General features: G+C 38.1%; 1 protein-coding gene across 2 annotated transcripts in view; it reads right to left on the bottom strand.

Annotated features, from left to right (window-relative positions):
- pappa2 (pappalysin 2) overlaps nt 1-15,287 on the bottom strand; it is a 97,519-nt gene that overhangs the window by 6,131 nt on the left and 76,101 nt on the right. For both annotated transcript variants that reach the window (XM_087850664.1, XM_087850665.1), the window contains exon 25: nt 11,231-11,302. In XM_087850664.1, the coding sequence (XP_087706790.1) occupies nt 11,231-11,302 (72 nt within the window). The remainder of the gene's footprint in view (nt 1-11,230; nt 11,303-15,287) is intronic.

Here is a 15,287-nt window from a genome sequence, read left to right as displayed (position 1 = left end):
CCAAAAGGGTCATGAACCCCCTGTTGATCCTCTGCCTAATCACACGGCCAAGGTTTCGGGTAAACCCGCTATAAAACTTAGCCCCACCCTATCATGTGATTTCCTTGGCTGGGTTTGTCTTTCTACCTCCTCTTTGACTCCCACCACAAACTTGGAGTAATCAAGACCTTACAACACCGGGCACAACATGTTCCCTCTAAGCCTGAATGAAGGGAAAAAGAGGGAACACACACATGCAAAGGAGGCTCTTAAAACATGTGGATATCCTAATTGGGCTTTCATCAAGTCACCAAAGATAGAAAAGAAGATTGGACACAAACTAGGGAGGATAAGAAAGACAGACGCAACAACATTGTCATCTCCTCTGTAGCCGGTGTATCAGGAGAGTTTTCTCCAAGCACGACATCCCAGTGTACTTCAGACCCAGCAACACACTCAGACAGAAACTGGTTCATCCCAAAGACAGAACTCCTAAACACAAACTTAACAATGTGGTGTATGCTGTACAGTGCAGCGAGGAATGCCCAGACCTCTACATTGGAGAGACCAAACAGCCACTTCACAAGCGCATGGCACAACATAGAAGAGCCACCTCCACAGGACAAGACTCAGCAGTCATCTGCATCTAAAGGTCAAAGGTTACTCTTTCGAGGATGCCAATGTTCACATTTTGGACAGAGAGGACAGATGGTTTGAAAGAGGAGAGAAAGAAGCATCTATGTCCCTGACACCGTAACACCCACTCACACCCTGGGTCATCTGACCTCAGGAAATCACATGATAGGGTGGGGCTAGGTTTCACAGCGGGTTCACCCAAAAACCTTGGCTAATTGTGACCTACACCCGTTTTCACACATTGACTCGTATGATTAGGCAGAGGATCAACAGGGGGTTCATGACCCTTTTGGGGGAAACTCCCCCAGGACTTAAATCTAGGACTCTCCACCATTTGAACTGAAGAAGCTTCTCGGATGAGAGGTGAAACATCTTCAAGCTCCTTAAAGAAGTCCAGACGCTTTTCTTTCCAAGCTCTTTAGAACAGCAAGGATACAATAACACATAAACCAAACCACTAACTAGAAGTACAACCCACTGGCTCAAGAAATGGGAGCTGTAGAGAGTACAGCAAAGCAACCTTTTCTAAAAGCATAACCTGGACAGGGGGCGGAGCTGAAGATGCTAAAAAGAGATCTGAACCAAAGGGAACAAGAAAATTGGATTTTGCGAAAGCACATGGAAAGGGTATGGATGCATGTTAGAGGGCACTGTAAAGTAAAAGAAATCTCACACAGCATAAGCAAATGCTGCAATGCTACAAACATGTTGGTAAATGTTCTTGCCTCTTACAATACAATAAAAAAAACTAATGAGATGTCACAGGCTGTTTCACACAGACGGGAAAACGGTTGTGTTGAAATTTTGTCTCACTCCTAGGAGTGTTTACAGTGCGCAATAACTGTAAAACCACTATAGTAAAGCATGCTAAGCTGTGAGTTTGTCAGAGATTTTATAAAGTGACAAAAAAACGGTGCCCTCTGTGATCTTCTGTCACCTCTTTGTCCTGTGAAAATTATTGAATAGCATATCAATATTGTATTAAAGCAGTCTGCCCTTGATCTACCACTCTGGCTTCAACATTTATCAGATTCCTTATAAAGTTGCAGACTCCAAAAATAAGTTTGTTCTTCAGGCAGAACACAATAACATCATTTCGGCGTCAGCCTGGCCTTCCCAAATATGAGTGCAGTCATCTTCAGTTATCTCCAGGCTCCCATTTCTGTTTTCTATGGATGGTGAATTCAAGCCCTTGTTGTTAGATGTGGTTTCTGTTTCATTAGAGTGCAACCTTTTGCATATCTTTGTAGAAACCCTGGCGCTACCTTGGTCCATTGGCATAATTTCTCAAGATGACCATTCTTGCGTTGATTACTACAAATAAACTCTTATATAAACTCACCTTGCATTAATTGTTATTTTGCCAAACAGCAAACCTTGCACTGGCAAGTCGTAGCAATTAAATAATCGTAACTATATGGGAGGGAAAGCTTGATCTCACTTTAAGCGATTTTGATGCGGTCCTAAAGTTACACTACAGTAAATACTAGGGGTGCAATGATACTCGTATTGATATTGAACCGTTCGATACAGTGCTTTCGGTTTGGTACGCATATGTATCGAACAATACAAAATTTTTAATTTATTTTATCAACTTTCCTTCTAACGGTGCTGTCTGTGTTGAGCGCTCAGTGGATCTGCGCTCGACAGTGCAGCCTAGGCGGAGTAGTCGAACGCAGATCCACTGAGCGCAGCGCAAGCTAGCGAGACAGAAGTTAAGCTCGTTGCAACATGGCAAATTGAACCTCCCCCACCCTCATTCAGATCTGGCGTTTGGAACTATTTTGGTCTTCATGTGACGTATGACCCTGAAGGTAAGCGCGTCATGGACTAAAGTAAAACAGTATGTTGGATGTGCCACGCAATGTTCAATTACATTGGTGGGAACTAGTGTGTTAGCGCAGTTAGCTCGTTAACGTGTTGACGCCGTCCAGCCCCACGCTCGTTAACGGAGATTTGCCGTGTTGTGGCGTTAATGTCATTTCAGATTAACGCTGACAGCACTAGTGGGAACACAACGAATATGACTGCACATTTACTCCGACATCATCCTCGTGCAAAGACAAGTGGAAGCAGACAAAAACAACAAGCACGCAAGCTACAAACTTTACCCGAGTCATTTAGACAGCCGTTAGCACATGATTCTCCTTATGGGGACCTGATATGTTTAATATGCTGCTGAGAATATAGCCCAGAAGAAGCGTATAGTATAGCTTTTATTTTGGAAAGAGACATTTCTCTGTAATAAACTCTCTTTTCCAAAGATGAGGGATTTCTCGATCTGATAGATTTATTTTTTTTTATTACTTTGTTGTTTCAGCAACATTAAATTTAAAAACTGTACTTTTGAGTTAAAATATATATTTATAATTTTAATAAATGACAAATTAAAAAGGCATGAACATTTTTTTTTGTATTGAAAAAATATCAAACCGTGACACCAAAGTATCGAACCGAACCGTGAATTTTGTGTATCGTTGCACCCCTAGTAAATAGGGATATATACCACCATGATAAACACAGCAATATAGCCTTAGAGTACATAAGGTGTGAATGCGGCAGAGATGAGTAAAGTGTTATATCCAGTTTACAGTCCTGCTGAATCACTGTGATGAAGTAAAAATGATGACTACAAATATTCTTCAAAGCAATTTAGCAATCTAGGTTTGCTTTGACATTGTTGACCTGGGATAAATAAAGTAGATGGACATAATTTGATGACTGATATGCTTTAAGTTACTTAGAATACCTTTTAGTGTAAACAGTTTTTTGAAATGCCTTGGCCAGCGTGGGAGTCCTGCTGGAGAAACTTTGGAGTGGCACGCAATTTTCTGGAATGAAAGTTACACAGAATCTTAAACGCGATGATGAAAGCGTTTTTAATGTTTTCCACTGAACCTTAAGGGCTTGAAGGGCCTGACGTGCCAACAATATGAAAATAAGTGCTGAGTGCCAAAGATACTTTTGGTTTCCTCCGATGAGCTGATGGAGATATTTCAAACACTAACAGTAGACTTTTACCTAACCTGCGCAGGGGGAGAGAGCAGCTGCTGAGAAGATTTCTGGATATTTCTCTTCACTTCAAAGAACTCCCTACTTGACAAATCCCCTTGCCTTCTCTGACTAAATGGCCATGGACAAAAATAAATCTATTTAATTGTTCTGTCTCTAAGTAAATACTTTACCAGTAATTGCACCAGATGTTTCACTAAAATCAGCTTGTATGTAAATCTCCGAATAACCTTCATGACAAAAAGTTGCTTAGCCTAATGGCAAGTTTAATTTGAAATTTCCAGCTCTGACCTTTATTCTGGATTTTCTCAGCATTCCCATGCTTGTCCTTCCTTGCTGAAAACTGTTTAAATAAGCAGACCCCACACTTTGCCCAGATGAGGTTAATTTGGAGGCCAGGGCTCATGCTGAGGTTAATTAGTATTTACATTCCCTTCCAGGCAGAAAATATCTTGTGATCACAAGAAACACACAGACCCAGGAATAATATTAAAACGGCAAGAACTGGCTATCCACTTCAGTCCCGTACGGGTAATTAAAAGGTCAGCTGGTTTGTGTATTATCTTTAACTCCACTCCAATCAGTGTAAAAGAAACAGGCATAAAAAGCAGAAGCAGCCAATCCCAAACCTCACTTACACGAATATTCTGAGTAGTCATCCACACCTGACAAGCTCTTCACCCAAGTTTATATAACACAGGTATGAATTCTAGAAAACACTCTGCTGTCAAGCAGCAGTATATTATATGAGTGTTTCTTTTAAATTTCCTACCAGGAATTTATATCATTCTTTACATGGCCTGACCCCAGTCACTGCACATCCTTCTGAAAACTGCTTCCCCCTTTCTCTTCTCCATATGACTCACTAACAGAGAAGAAAAGATTTCTTCTGCCAGGTAGGACAGTTCAAGGAGTTCTACTCTTTGTTTGATGCTTCTTTGGTCTTTGTTTTAAAGGTATGTATATTTGGGAGGTGGCCGTTTTTCTGATGTTAAGATTGTAAAATTCTTTTATACAGCTTTGCTTTTAAAAAAAGCGTAGTCTGATAATGCCTATCATATAAAACAACAATGGGAAATGGAACTCAATATAATGTTGGATGATGTCTGTTGTGGCTGCCATAGAGGTGTGGGTAGTCAAATGTGGAAGGAATTTGACTGGAAGGTTAAATTAAGATTTTTTAGAACTCCACTGAAAACCTTTCTATCCAAAAGTAGTGTCAGTGATAAATGTTGGAGAGGGTGTGGGTCTGTGGGGGACCAGATGCATATTTTTTGGGACTGTTTACATACAACAGTACTGGATGGATGTCAAGAACATTATACAAAACATATTGTCAGTCAACCTCCCAATGGATCCTCTGATCTTTTTGTTGGATATCTTTCCTGATGGTTTCTCCTATGAGCAGCACTTTCTCCTGCATCTCCTCCTCATGACTGCAAGAAAAACGATAACGATTCACTGGCTCAAACCAGAAACACCCACAGTTGTCCAGTGGCTTCTGAAAACTAGACATGTCTATACGATGGAACGGATAACAGCTCAACTACAACTAAAAGTGCCAACCTTGGAGACTGTGACAAAGTGGCTAGGACAGAAGTCATTTGCCGTTTGTCACTTGTGTATATTGTTATTCTGTGTTCTGTTTTCCTATAGTCTATTATAATGCTTTAATGTAAACACAGCACACCTTGGCTCTACATACTATCCCGGGTCTGTTTGTGGTAGCATTGGTTATATTCATTTCATCTGTGCAAATGTACTTAAAGCTAAATGTCACTTCATCATTAATTGATTTGAATCTTTCATTTGTTTATGTAGTTTGGTTATACTTACCATTGTGTGTTCCTCTGAACAGATCCTATGTGTAAAACAGGTATGTGGGAATGGCCGCCCCAGTACTTCCTGATTTTATAGGATATGATGTCACTGATCATGTCAATTGGGTGTAACCAAATGAAGGGGTGTTTCTTTTGTGTAAAATTGTTTATTTCATTTAAAATAACCTCATGAGTCAGTAAGTGAAGAGATTGACTTTTCAAACTGTTTAGTTGGGTGAATGAGTTTGTTAAGTGGAAAAATGATTTTATTCCTGTTTCTTTGGACTAGACTGTGTTATTTAGTCTACCCTGTTTTCCCAATGGTGGAGGTTAATGAGATCCAGGTGTGAGTAGAATTCTATATAAAGCAGGTGAGATTTTGACTGAGAGGTTCTTATGTTTTTGTGAAATAATTGTTGAAAGGCGACGCCAGAAAATAAAGAATACTTAAAAGAAACTTGAACAGTCTGCAGATGCTGTCTTCCTATCACCTTCCATGCTGCTTATGTCACGCTACCTCACAGAGACTAATTATAAAATATCTTGAAAGGATACTCAAGCCTTAACATTGTTACATCTGTGCTTAGGTATTGGTATGTATGTATGCATATGTGTATATATGTTTTTTCTTTTAAATTAAGTTTTTGAATAATCCCCACCATTATATGCAGCAGATTAGGTCTCAGGTCATGTTGTTGATGTGAATTGCCTTGTTATTTTTGACAATAAAAGTTCCAAAAAAAAAAAAGCGTAAAAGGAAAGTTATTGATTTATTGGTCAATCTATGTCCCTACACTCACCTATGGTCACAAGCTCTGGGTAGTGACCAAAGAATGAAATTAGCTTCGTGCGCTGTCTTTTAGAGACAGGATGAGGAGCTTGGTCATTTTGGATGCTGCTGCTCCTCCACATTGACAGGAACCAGTTGAGGTCGTTCAAACATCTGATTAGATTGCCTTCTAGACATCGCCTAGGGGAAGTATTTCGGGCATGTCCTAACGGGAGGAGAACCCAGGGCAGACTCAGGAGTCACAGGCAAGATTATACTATTAGCTGGCCTGGGAAGGACTCGGTGCCCAGCTGGATCAGGGAAGTCTGAGTTTCTCCGCTTGGACTCCTGCCCCCATGACCCAAACCTGGGTAAGTGGCAGACAATGGATGGATAATTCTATGTAGTGCAACAGGTATTTGATATGTTCATTAAAAAAAGTATTTTGAGCAGAACATAGATTATTCTGAAAGATATGTTTACATGCAGTCCATTTATAATCACATCATTACCACATGTTTAGCTATTACCTGGCAACTGTAAAGAAGCCTGTATATTCCACTGTCATAGTATAGCTTGCATCTTGCACAGATCATGACACTCATTCACAGTAGGTCTGTGTGTTTATGCAGAACTATTGTTAAATGACAAAAACACAGATATTCCTAATCCATGTTTTGCTTAATCATTTAATCCTTCATTAGCTGTACCTCACTGCTGATTTTAAAGATACTGTACAGCATTTTATGATGAGATGAAGGGGAGCACTGTGACCATCTACCAAATGTTTTCAGCAGATGGATTCTATCCCCCGTGTCTAAATGCCTTATATGAAGTCATGCATAAGTCAATGCATTTCTCTGGCTGCACATCTTACTACAGTCTTTGTTCTTATGATCTCGGTGAAGACATGTCTTTTTCTGTGATGTAATCCTTTTATGGGACTGAAAGGTAGATAAAACATTACATAAAACAGTTTTGGTATGGTAGTTGCACAGGGGGCTCACAGGATGTCTATGTTGGTTTTAAGAAAGAGTGGAAACAGAGGCAAGGTGCAAAGAGGGTGCAATGGCATCTGGATGAGAGCATAGAGCATATGCAGCACATGTGGTCTGGTATAATTTACAGTGTTGTCATGGAGGAGTGGGCTATAAGCAACTGTTTTGCCTAGCAACATTCACGGGAAGGTGGAAGGGGAAAATGAAGTGCTGGCAGGTGGGAAGAATATTTTAATACCATGAGACATCAACAGTTTATGTGTTCCATCAGTAGTTCCAGCCTTTTCTGAACCAAGAAGGCGAATGCCAAATAAAAACTCTCTGGGTTTATGAATTTAGGTGATTTACTGTCATTGCTACAGTATTCGTGAACTGAAATGCATGCTAAATTGCACATTAAACCACTTTTCAATTAGAATACAAACTACAGGTATAGTCTTGCTATAGTTATGCTACAGTGGCCTTAGACACATGGCATCACCTAATCAACTGTGTTGATTATGTCAGAACAAATAAACTACTACTAAATACTAACCAGTTTGAAAGGTACACTGTTCCAAAAAATAGTAATGTCAAAGTATCTTACTGTATATTTTACAGTTTTGTACTGTCTTTCTAGAATATCATTAAATTTACATATGTAGACGGTGATATTACATGTCAAAGGTAAAATAACATAACATCACTGTAAATATAGTAAAACACAATTTATTTATAAATATAAATATATTTTTTTGTACATATGCATATTTAGATTGTTAAAATACATTCAGAAATGTATCATCATTTCACAAATATTTGTCTGTTAAGTGAGAAAATGATCTGTTAAATTCAAATGTAATACTATGGAAAAATATATAAAATGAGAATAATCAATAATTAAAGGAGTACTTGAATTATAATTGTGCTGAAAATGTCATGTCATCTAGGTCTGATTCAATAATTCAGAGGTAACAAGTGAACATATAATTAATAGGAATAAAAACTAATAAAAACATAAAACATTGCACGCTGTGCTAATTATATATTTTAAAAAATAAATGTAGAGGTAGGAATTGCAATTAATATAAATCTCAAAGTATTCCCAACATTCCTGAACAGAAATAGGCCTCTGCACCTGGGGAGAGGGTGTGGCCATGAAAACAATGTGACATGCCATTGGATGTTGGGACACATAATAACATGACGCTAAGCATCGGCCAATGAATGTGAACTAACAACCACAAGGTCGCGGGTATGGCTGCACTGTAGGAAAACATCCTAATATAAAAGTATTTTACTGCATTTTACAGTTTTGTTCTTCTAGGATATCATTAAAGTTACGTAAATAGACTGATTTCACATTTCAAATGTGACACAATTAACATGTTCCTAATTTAATGTTTAAAATCACTTGAAAAGGTAAGATCCCATGTAAAATTAGCGCAACAAACTCTATTTTCATTACTGAAAATAACCGTATTTTCATGAGAAAGTTATTTTCTGTTATTTTACGGTAGTATTTTGGCGCCCCAGCTGCCGGAATATTACCGTTTTTTTAAGATGTTTTTTTAACAGTGTAGAGCACAAGTAAAAACCATGAGAATTAAAAAATAATAACATTTGGTTCTACATAATTTAAATGGCCAAAGTACTACTCCATCAGGATGGCTAATAGTAGCCATTAAGTAAGTTCTGATCTGGATAGGAAAATAATCCTACTAGTTGCAAAAATAAGTGCTACATAAGTGCTACATAGCTACACTGTAAAAAGAAATCCTAAAGAAACAGTAATATTCCGGCAGCTGGGGATCCAAAATAATACCAGAAAATAACAGAAAATAACTTTCTCATAAAAATACAGTTATTTTCAGTAATGACAATACAGTTTGTTGCCCTAATTTTACATGGGATTTTGTATTTTTCAAGTGCTTTTAAACATTAAATTAGGAACATTTTAATGTGATTAAACAATGAAATTACCTATAAACATGGTCAATGAATGTGGCAATATGAATAATAATACTTAAATGTACAGAAATATACAGTTAACAGTTGGTTTAAATAATAATGGATTGCATTCACATAGCGCTCTTTGAAACCCTCAAAGCGCTTTACAATTCCACTTTATAATTCCCCTCTGGCCATCACCAGTAGGTGAAGTGTCTTGCCCAAGGACACAACGACTGAGAGTATCCGAGCCGGGGCTCGAATCGGCAACCTTCTGATACAAGGCAAACTGCCAACTCTTGAGCCACAATCGCCCTAAATAACAATAATTATTATTATTATTTTATGTAAAAAAGAAGTTTATGAGAATCATTTTATATATTTTTCCATAGCATTACATTTGCCTTGAGGCGACTTTTGTTGTGATTGTTTTATTACATTTAAAGTGATTTTACCTTAATTTACATTTGAAATGTAAAATCAGTCTATTTATGTAAATTTAATGATATTCTAGAAGAACAGTACAAAACTGTAAAATGCACAGTAGAAAACTTTTATATTATAATTTTTTTTTTTACAGTGTAGCTTAAATGAACTACCACATGTAAATTTTACTTTTTGTTGACTTGGACATTTACAGAGCCAGGAAAGTTCCGGTTTTATTGATTTGTCACATTAATGTCAAAGCAGTCGCATTAGTAGCAGCCTCTTGAAATTAAAGACAAAATAGATGAAACAAGTAAAAGAAAATGCTCTGTAATAAACATATTAAAAACCAAATGAAAAAACGGGAATAATCAAAAGGAAGAAGAATGTTACTTTAGGAAATATTTAAAATGGTTTCTGAGTGGTGTAGTTTGGATATGTGTAAATCTCTGTATTTTTACCAAGGGTATAACATCATGGGGACTATATTTGTGTTGCTGATTCCGTTTCAGTTTGACACGATTACAATCCTTGTTATTAATCTCTGTCTCTCTTCCACAGCATGTCTTTATCCTGTCTTCCTTCTCTCACCCCAACCAATCACAGCAGATGGCCCCGCCCCTCCCTGAGCCTGGTTCTGCTGGAGGTTTCTTCCTGTTAAAAGGGAGTTTTTCCTTCCCACTGTCGCCAAAGTGCTTGCTCATAGGGGGTCATATGAATGTTGGGTTTTTCTCTGTATGTGTTATTGTAGGGTCTAGCTTACAATATAAAGCGCCCTGAGGCGACTGTTGTTGTGATTTGGCGCTGTATAAATAAAATTGAATTGAATTGAATTGAACTATTTGTGCACAATGCTTAGCCTTTTTATTGTATTGAATTCCAAGCCACCAGCATATGACAAAGCCCGCTAAATAATGTACAGTGAAATATTAAAAGTATCCAATTAAAGAATTCTGACTAATGTTTTGCAAATATACGTAGATTTACTGGAATTGTCTTTGTTTTAAAATCCTTGTTGTAGACTGCTTTTAAACTAAGCTTTGAGTCTGCCTAAATAATGACTCTAAATCTAGCATAAGCCAGTGATTAATTTATTTTCCTTTTTCAGATAATCCATTAGGCTTGGCAGGCAATCCACCATTTGACAATGCCAGGACCCCTTGGAAAAACAAGCTTCTTTGGCCAGATTTGAAAGGGATTCTTGTAAAGTGTGAGAACATCAGTTTCTGCTTGTGATTTGTCATCATGAAAATGAAGCACATCACACACTGGCTCTAGTATCTTGAGTAGTGATGACAACAGGGATACGGCATGTTTTGCTTCATGTTTAGTATTACTGGAAAGCTCCGTCTGAGACAGTAAATTTAATGTGGTTATGCCCAAAAATGTGCAGTTGTTTTTAGGATTTATTAGCCCATATCTCAGCACTAACGGAGTGCTGAGATATGGGCAAAACCAAATGAGATCCTTCTGATATTTACACTTTCGTAGCATGTGAAAGCACATTTGAGACGCACTATGTTCAGATAGAATTTCACTGATACTTTACCAAAGACAACTGTGTGTAATAGAATTACGCACAGTAGATTGGAGGAAAAAGAAAAGAGTTACTTCAAATGTCCAAGTTTAATTCAGAACTGCTTGGCTGCTTCCAAGCTTACCTCACAGGACTGGATGCAATGGATGTGTTGAGGGTCAGGATACCACTTCATCATTCCTGTGCAGACTATGCTCTGGGAAACAAAGCACACAACAACACTAGTGAAGCAATGCAGCCACAGGAAATGGATCGCTGCAGTCTTTGCCATAGAAAATTATTCCACACTTAGACACAAAAACATTTTTATAGCAATTTTTTTGAGTTTCAGTTGACCTCCAAAGGAAGGGCGTCAGTGAGTGTCTGATATACATTTTGAATATGAAAACCACTTTGTTGTCTGTTGAGAAGTGCGACTTCTATGACTGAATTTGATGGATCTTGTGGAATGACTATTTAACGGTGATTTTTTGAGACTACTACTATTCAGCGGCATTCCATCAGGGCAAGCAGGGCAGGCAATACTTGACTAGTAAAGCCCTAAATTGGACATAAATTTAACCGGACCCAAGTTAGAGTGTCTCTCTGCTTTTACCTCAAATACAACACTGTCACAATGCTACTGGCATCTTTGCACCATCCTTCACATTACTGCTATCTTGTAGCTGTAGGTGGTTACTGTCTCTTAAGCACACTTAACTCTGCTTCTCTGTGACTCTATTGAAATTTATAGCATAACTGGTTTATTTAATATCAGTATCCATGCCCCGTCAACAATGCCTCATAAACTACAAGACCTTTTTTCTTGTAGTTTGTGCATGTGCATTTTAGATAAGCCTATGTAATATCATGAGCTAAGGGGTGACTAGCATGCTAGACAAACTGCTGCTGGCTCTGCTTTCACTGTTCTGAGATCAGTTACTCTTCACATTGTCGGGAGTAAAAGTAAGCATCAGCAAGTAAAAAAGCACCATGTGATTAATAATTTTATCAGTTTTCTCTTACTAACCATCGAAGCCAACGTGTAATGTAGAGAAGCACATTAGCAAAGAAAGCCTTCATGATGGAGATCAGCGCCTATCGTGCTCAGTTTAATAAAACTATCAAATTGAACTTGTGCAGAGCCTCACCAGCACTGTCGCGTTAATCCCATGGTTGACCAGCTGTTTCACTAATACACCACCTTTATTTTTCATTGATATTGTATCGGGCTTGGTAACATGACTGTTGTGTTATCAGCGTTATTACGTTGAGAACTGTCTCTCAGCTACGACTCTTACACTGGAGCATAGAGCTTTACAGCATGTTCTGACATGAAGTCAGTCATCGTCTCTGCTTCCCTTTCCGTAAAAATGACCACATGTCACTGCAACTATTAGATTATTATTGGATGCCGTCTAAAAAGTTGGGGTTAGATGAGAATTAATCAGTTTTAGAGTGACCAGTAGTTGGCTAAAGCATGATGAAAGGAATCCTACTCGTTAGTATTATTTTAGTGTCTTTTGTGCAAAATTGTGCGTTTGACCTATGGATGACTTAAAGAAAGCACAAGAAAACAGCACAGTTTGTAAAACCTGGCCCCTGTGTGCTTACAATGAATTTCCACTCCTAGTATACCGTATAAAAATGAATAAAACTACATGTTGCATTCATTCTGACTGGAAGCCATAGATATCCTATTGTTTTCACAGACATGTGCAGTACATTATGAATATTTGTTGTCTTTTTGAAGTATTTGTCATGCAAGAAAAATCATGTTTTTGTACAACTTAAGGAAATGCAAAAGTCAATATTTTGCGGTTAATTTTGGGTGAGGCTGTGGTCTTCTGCCATTTTTTGACCCAAAGAATTTACAAGGTGGTTAGTAGACAGCAGACTGACTAACTAACAAATATGGACAGAGAAAGCGGATCCTCCCCTGTGACTTTCTGTGCACCCTGACCCAGCAACGGAGACCTGATTCCGAAGTACTTGAGATAACACAATCCCTCAAAATCACAAGGCAGTGTCAGAGATATGGCGTAAGAAACCAGACCTCAATCCAACTATTTGACCTTGGCAAGGGCGGAAAAACTGGCTGGTGGGCTGACTGACCACCCAAAAGTAAGACGAAACTGGAGCACTGTTTGCAACAGCATTAACGTAGAAGCGACTCCTAAGATTGAGTAACATGACCCGCCTTTGAAGCAAAACAACCCTGTAACTCAGACCCATGAGCTGACATTCCAAGTTTCTTTTTTTCATGGCGACTTGTATACACTGTGTATACACTATGAGAAATGTGTGTAATTCCTAAAAGGCTTGACGTCAACTGGAACCTTTACTCTCACTATCTGCCTGCGATTTCCAGTAATCCAACAAGTCCTGAATGATAACGGACACAGTCGCATACACATGTAGTGAATTTTGCTGGGTGATTAGCTGATGCAGCTGGGAATAAAAATGTTTTCTAAAAAACTCCTAAAGATACTATCTTGCCAGTGATTCAATCAGATACCTGATATGAAACACATTAGCTCATTCTATGATGAATTTGGAAAATGTCAGCTGCAGTTTGACAGAGATTAATTTTTAGACACTCTCAGTTCCTTACAGACCACTTGAAATGGTTTCTGTTGAAAATTAAACTGATATTTCTGTGTTTTCTTTACTAACTAAACACACTGCAACATATTACTTTTGAGCACATGTCATGGTCTCAATTTAGGACTTTAAATGAACACTTAAAGCCACCAAAAAGATCTCAAATCTAAAATTTCATGACTGAGGAGTTGAAACCTGAATGTAGAAAAAAAAGGCTAATTCCTCTTCAACTATTACTATTTAAAAATGCAAAAATGTATACAAATCTATTGCTTATGATAGCTGCATTACTTTTTAGCTACTGTTACTCTGTGTGGGGCCTCGTTGTAGCTGTGTGGGTTCTCTCTGGGTACTAGTTTAGGTTTACACCTAACCTAGCAACCCAAATATCACTCAGTGTTTGCTCTGGACTGACGATCTCCAGCATGTACCACATTTGTTGTAAAATGACAGCTTGGATACTCACGCTGAACTGGACAAGTGGTTAAAAGAATGGTTGGATGAATAAACTCATATATATACGTTTATAAATCACAGAACATGTATTTCTTTTTAATACTTTTAAGATTAGGCTTAAAACTTTCCTTTTGGCTAAAGCTGGGCTGGATCAGGTGATGCTGAATCCTCCCTTAGTTATGCTGGTGTAGGCTGTAGGATTCCCATGATGCATTGAGTGTTTCTTCTTCAGTCACCTTTCTCACTCACTATGTGTTCATAGACCTCTCTGCACTGAATCATACTTGTTATTAATCTCTGTCTCTCTTCCACAGCATGTCTTTATCCCGTCTTCCTCTCTTACCCCAACCCCCACTCGTGGCAGATGGCCCCGCCCCTCCCTGAGCCTGGTTCTGTTGGAGGTTTCTTCCTGTTAAAAGGGAGTTTTTCCTTCCCACTGTCATCAAAGTGCTTGTTCATAGGGGGTCATGTGATTGTTGGGTTTTTCTCTGTATGTATTACTGTAAGGTCTACCTTACAATATAAAGCACCTTGAGGCGACTGTTGTGATTTGGCGCTGTGTAAATAAAGTTGAATTGAACTGAATAGTTGTTTAAGAATATCATTTTCTCAACATACCCATCAGTCTCCTCCACTGATGGGTATGTTTTGCCCAGAGGTACTATTCAAATATTTCCTCTGAGTTATCAATTCTGTCACTAGTTAGCTAACATAAACTAGTATAAGTCTATTAGCCGTAACTAACCAACCACACGATGTCATTTTCCTTACTGACAAAAGATGGTGCTAAACATGTTTTAAAAATTTTCAACTTTCAGCACTAACTTCTTAAATCAATTATATCAGTTATATCAGTTAGTTTTTGAGAGCAGGGCTCAATGGTGTATATCAGCCTTTATGTGTTTAGCATCCTGGCGTTCTTTGATTTCATGTTTTGTTTTTTTGTTTTTGTATGTGCATTAACACTTACTTACTTAAAAGTTCAAAATAAAGATTTGATTGATTGATTGATGATAATAGGGAAGACTATTGCCAAAAAAGCCGATCAAAAATTTGGGTTGCAAAGTGTGATTTCAAGTATTTAGGTAGCAAAAGACTCTCTGAGGAATCAGAGATGTAATATTATCTCTGGACAAGTGACT

This window comes from Neolamprologus brichardi, chromosome 14, assembly GCF_056152115.1.
Source record: "Neolamprologus brichardi isolate AB-2024 chromosome 14, ASM5615211v1, whole genome shotgun sequence".
Taxonomy (NCBI): Eukaryota; Metazoa; Chordata; class Actinopteri; order Cichliformes; family Cichlidae; genus Neolamprologus; species Neolamprologus brichardi.
The sequence above is the reverse complement of the archived record's forward strand: the minus strand, read 5'-3'. Positions and strand labels throughout refer to the sequence as shown.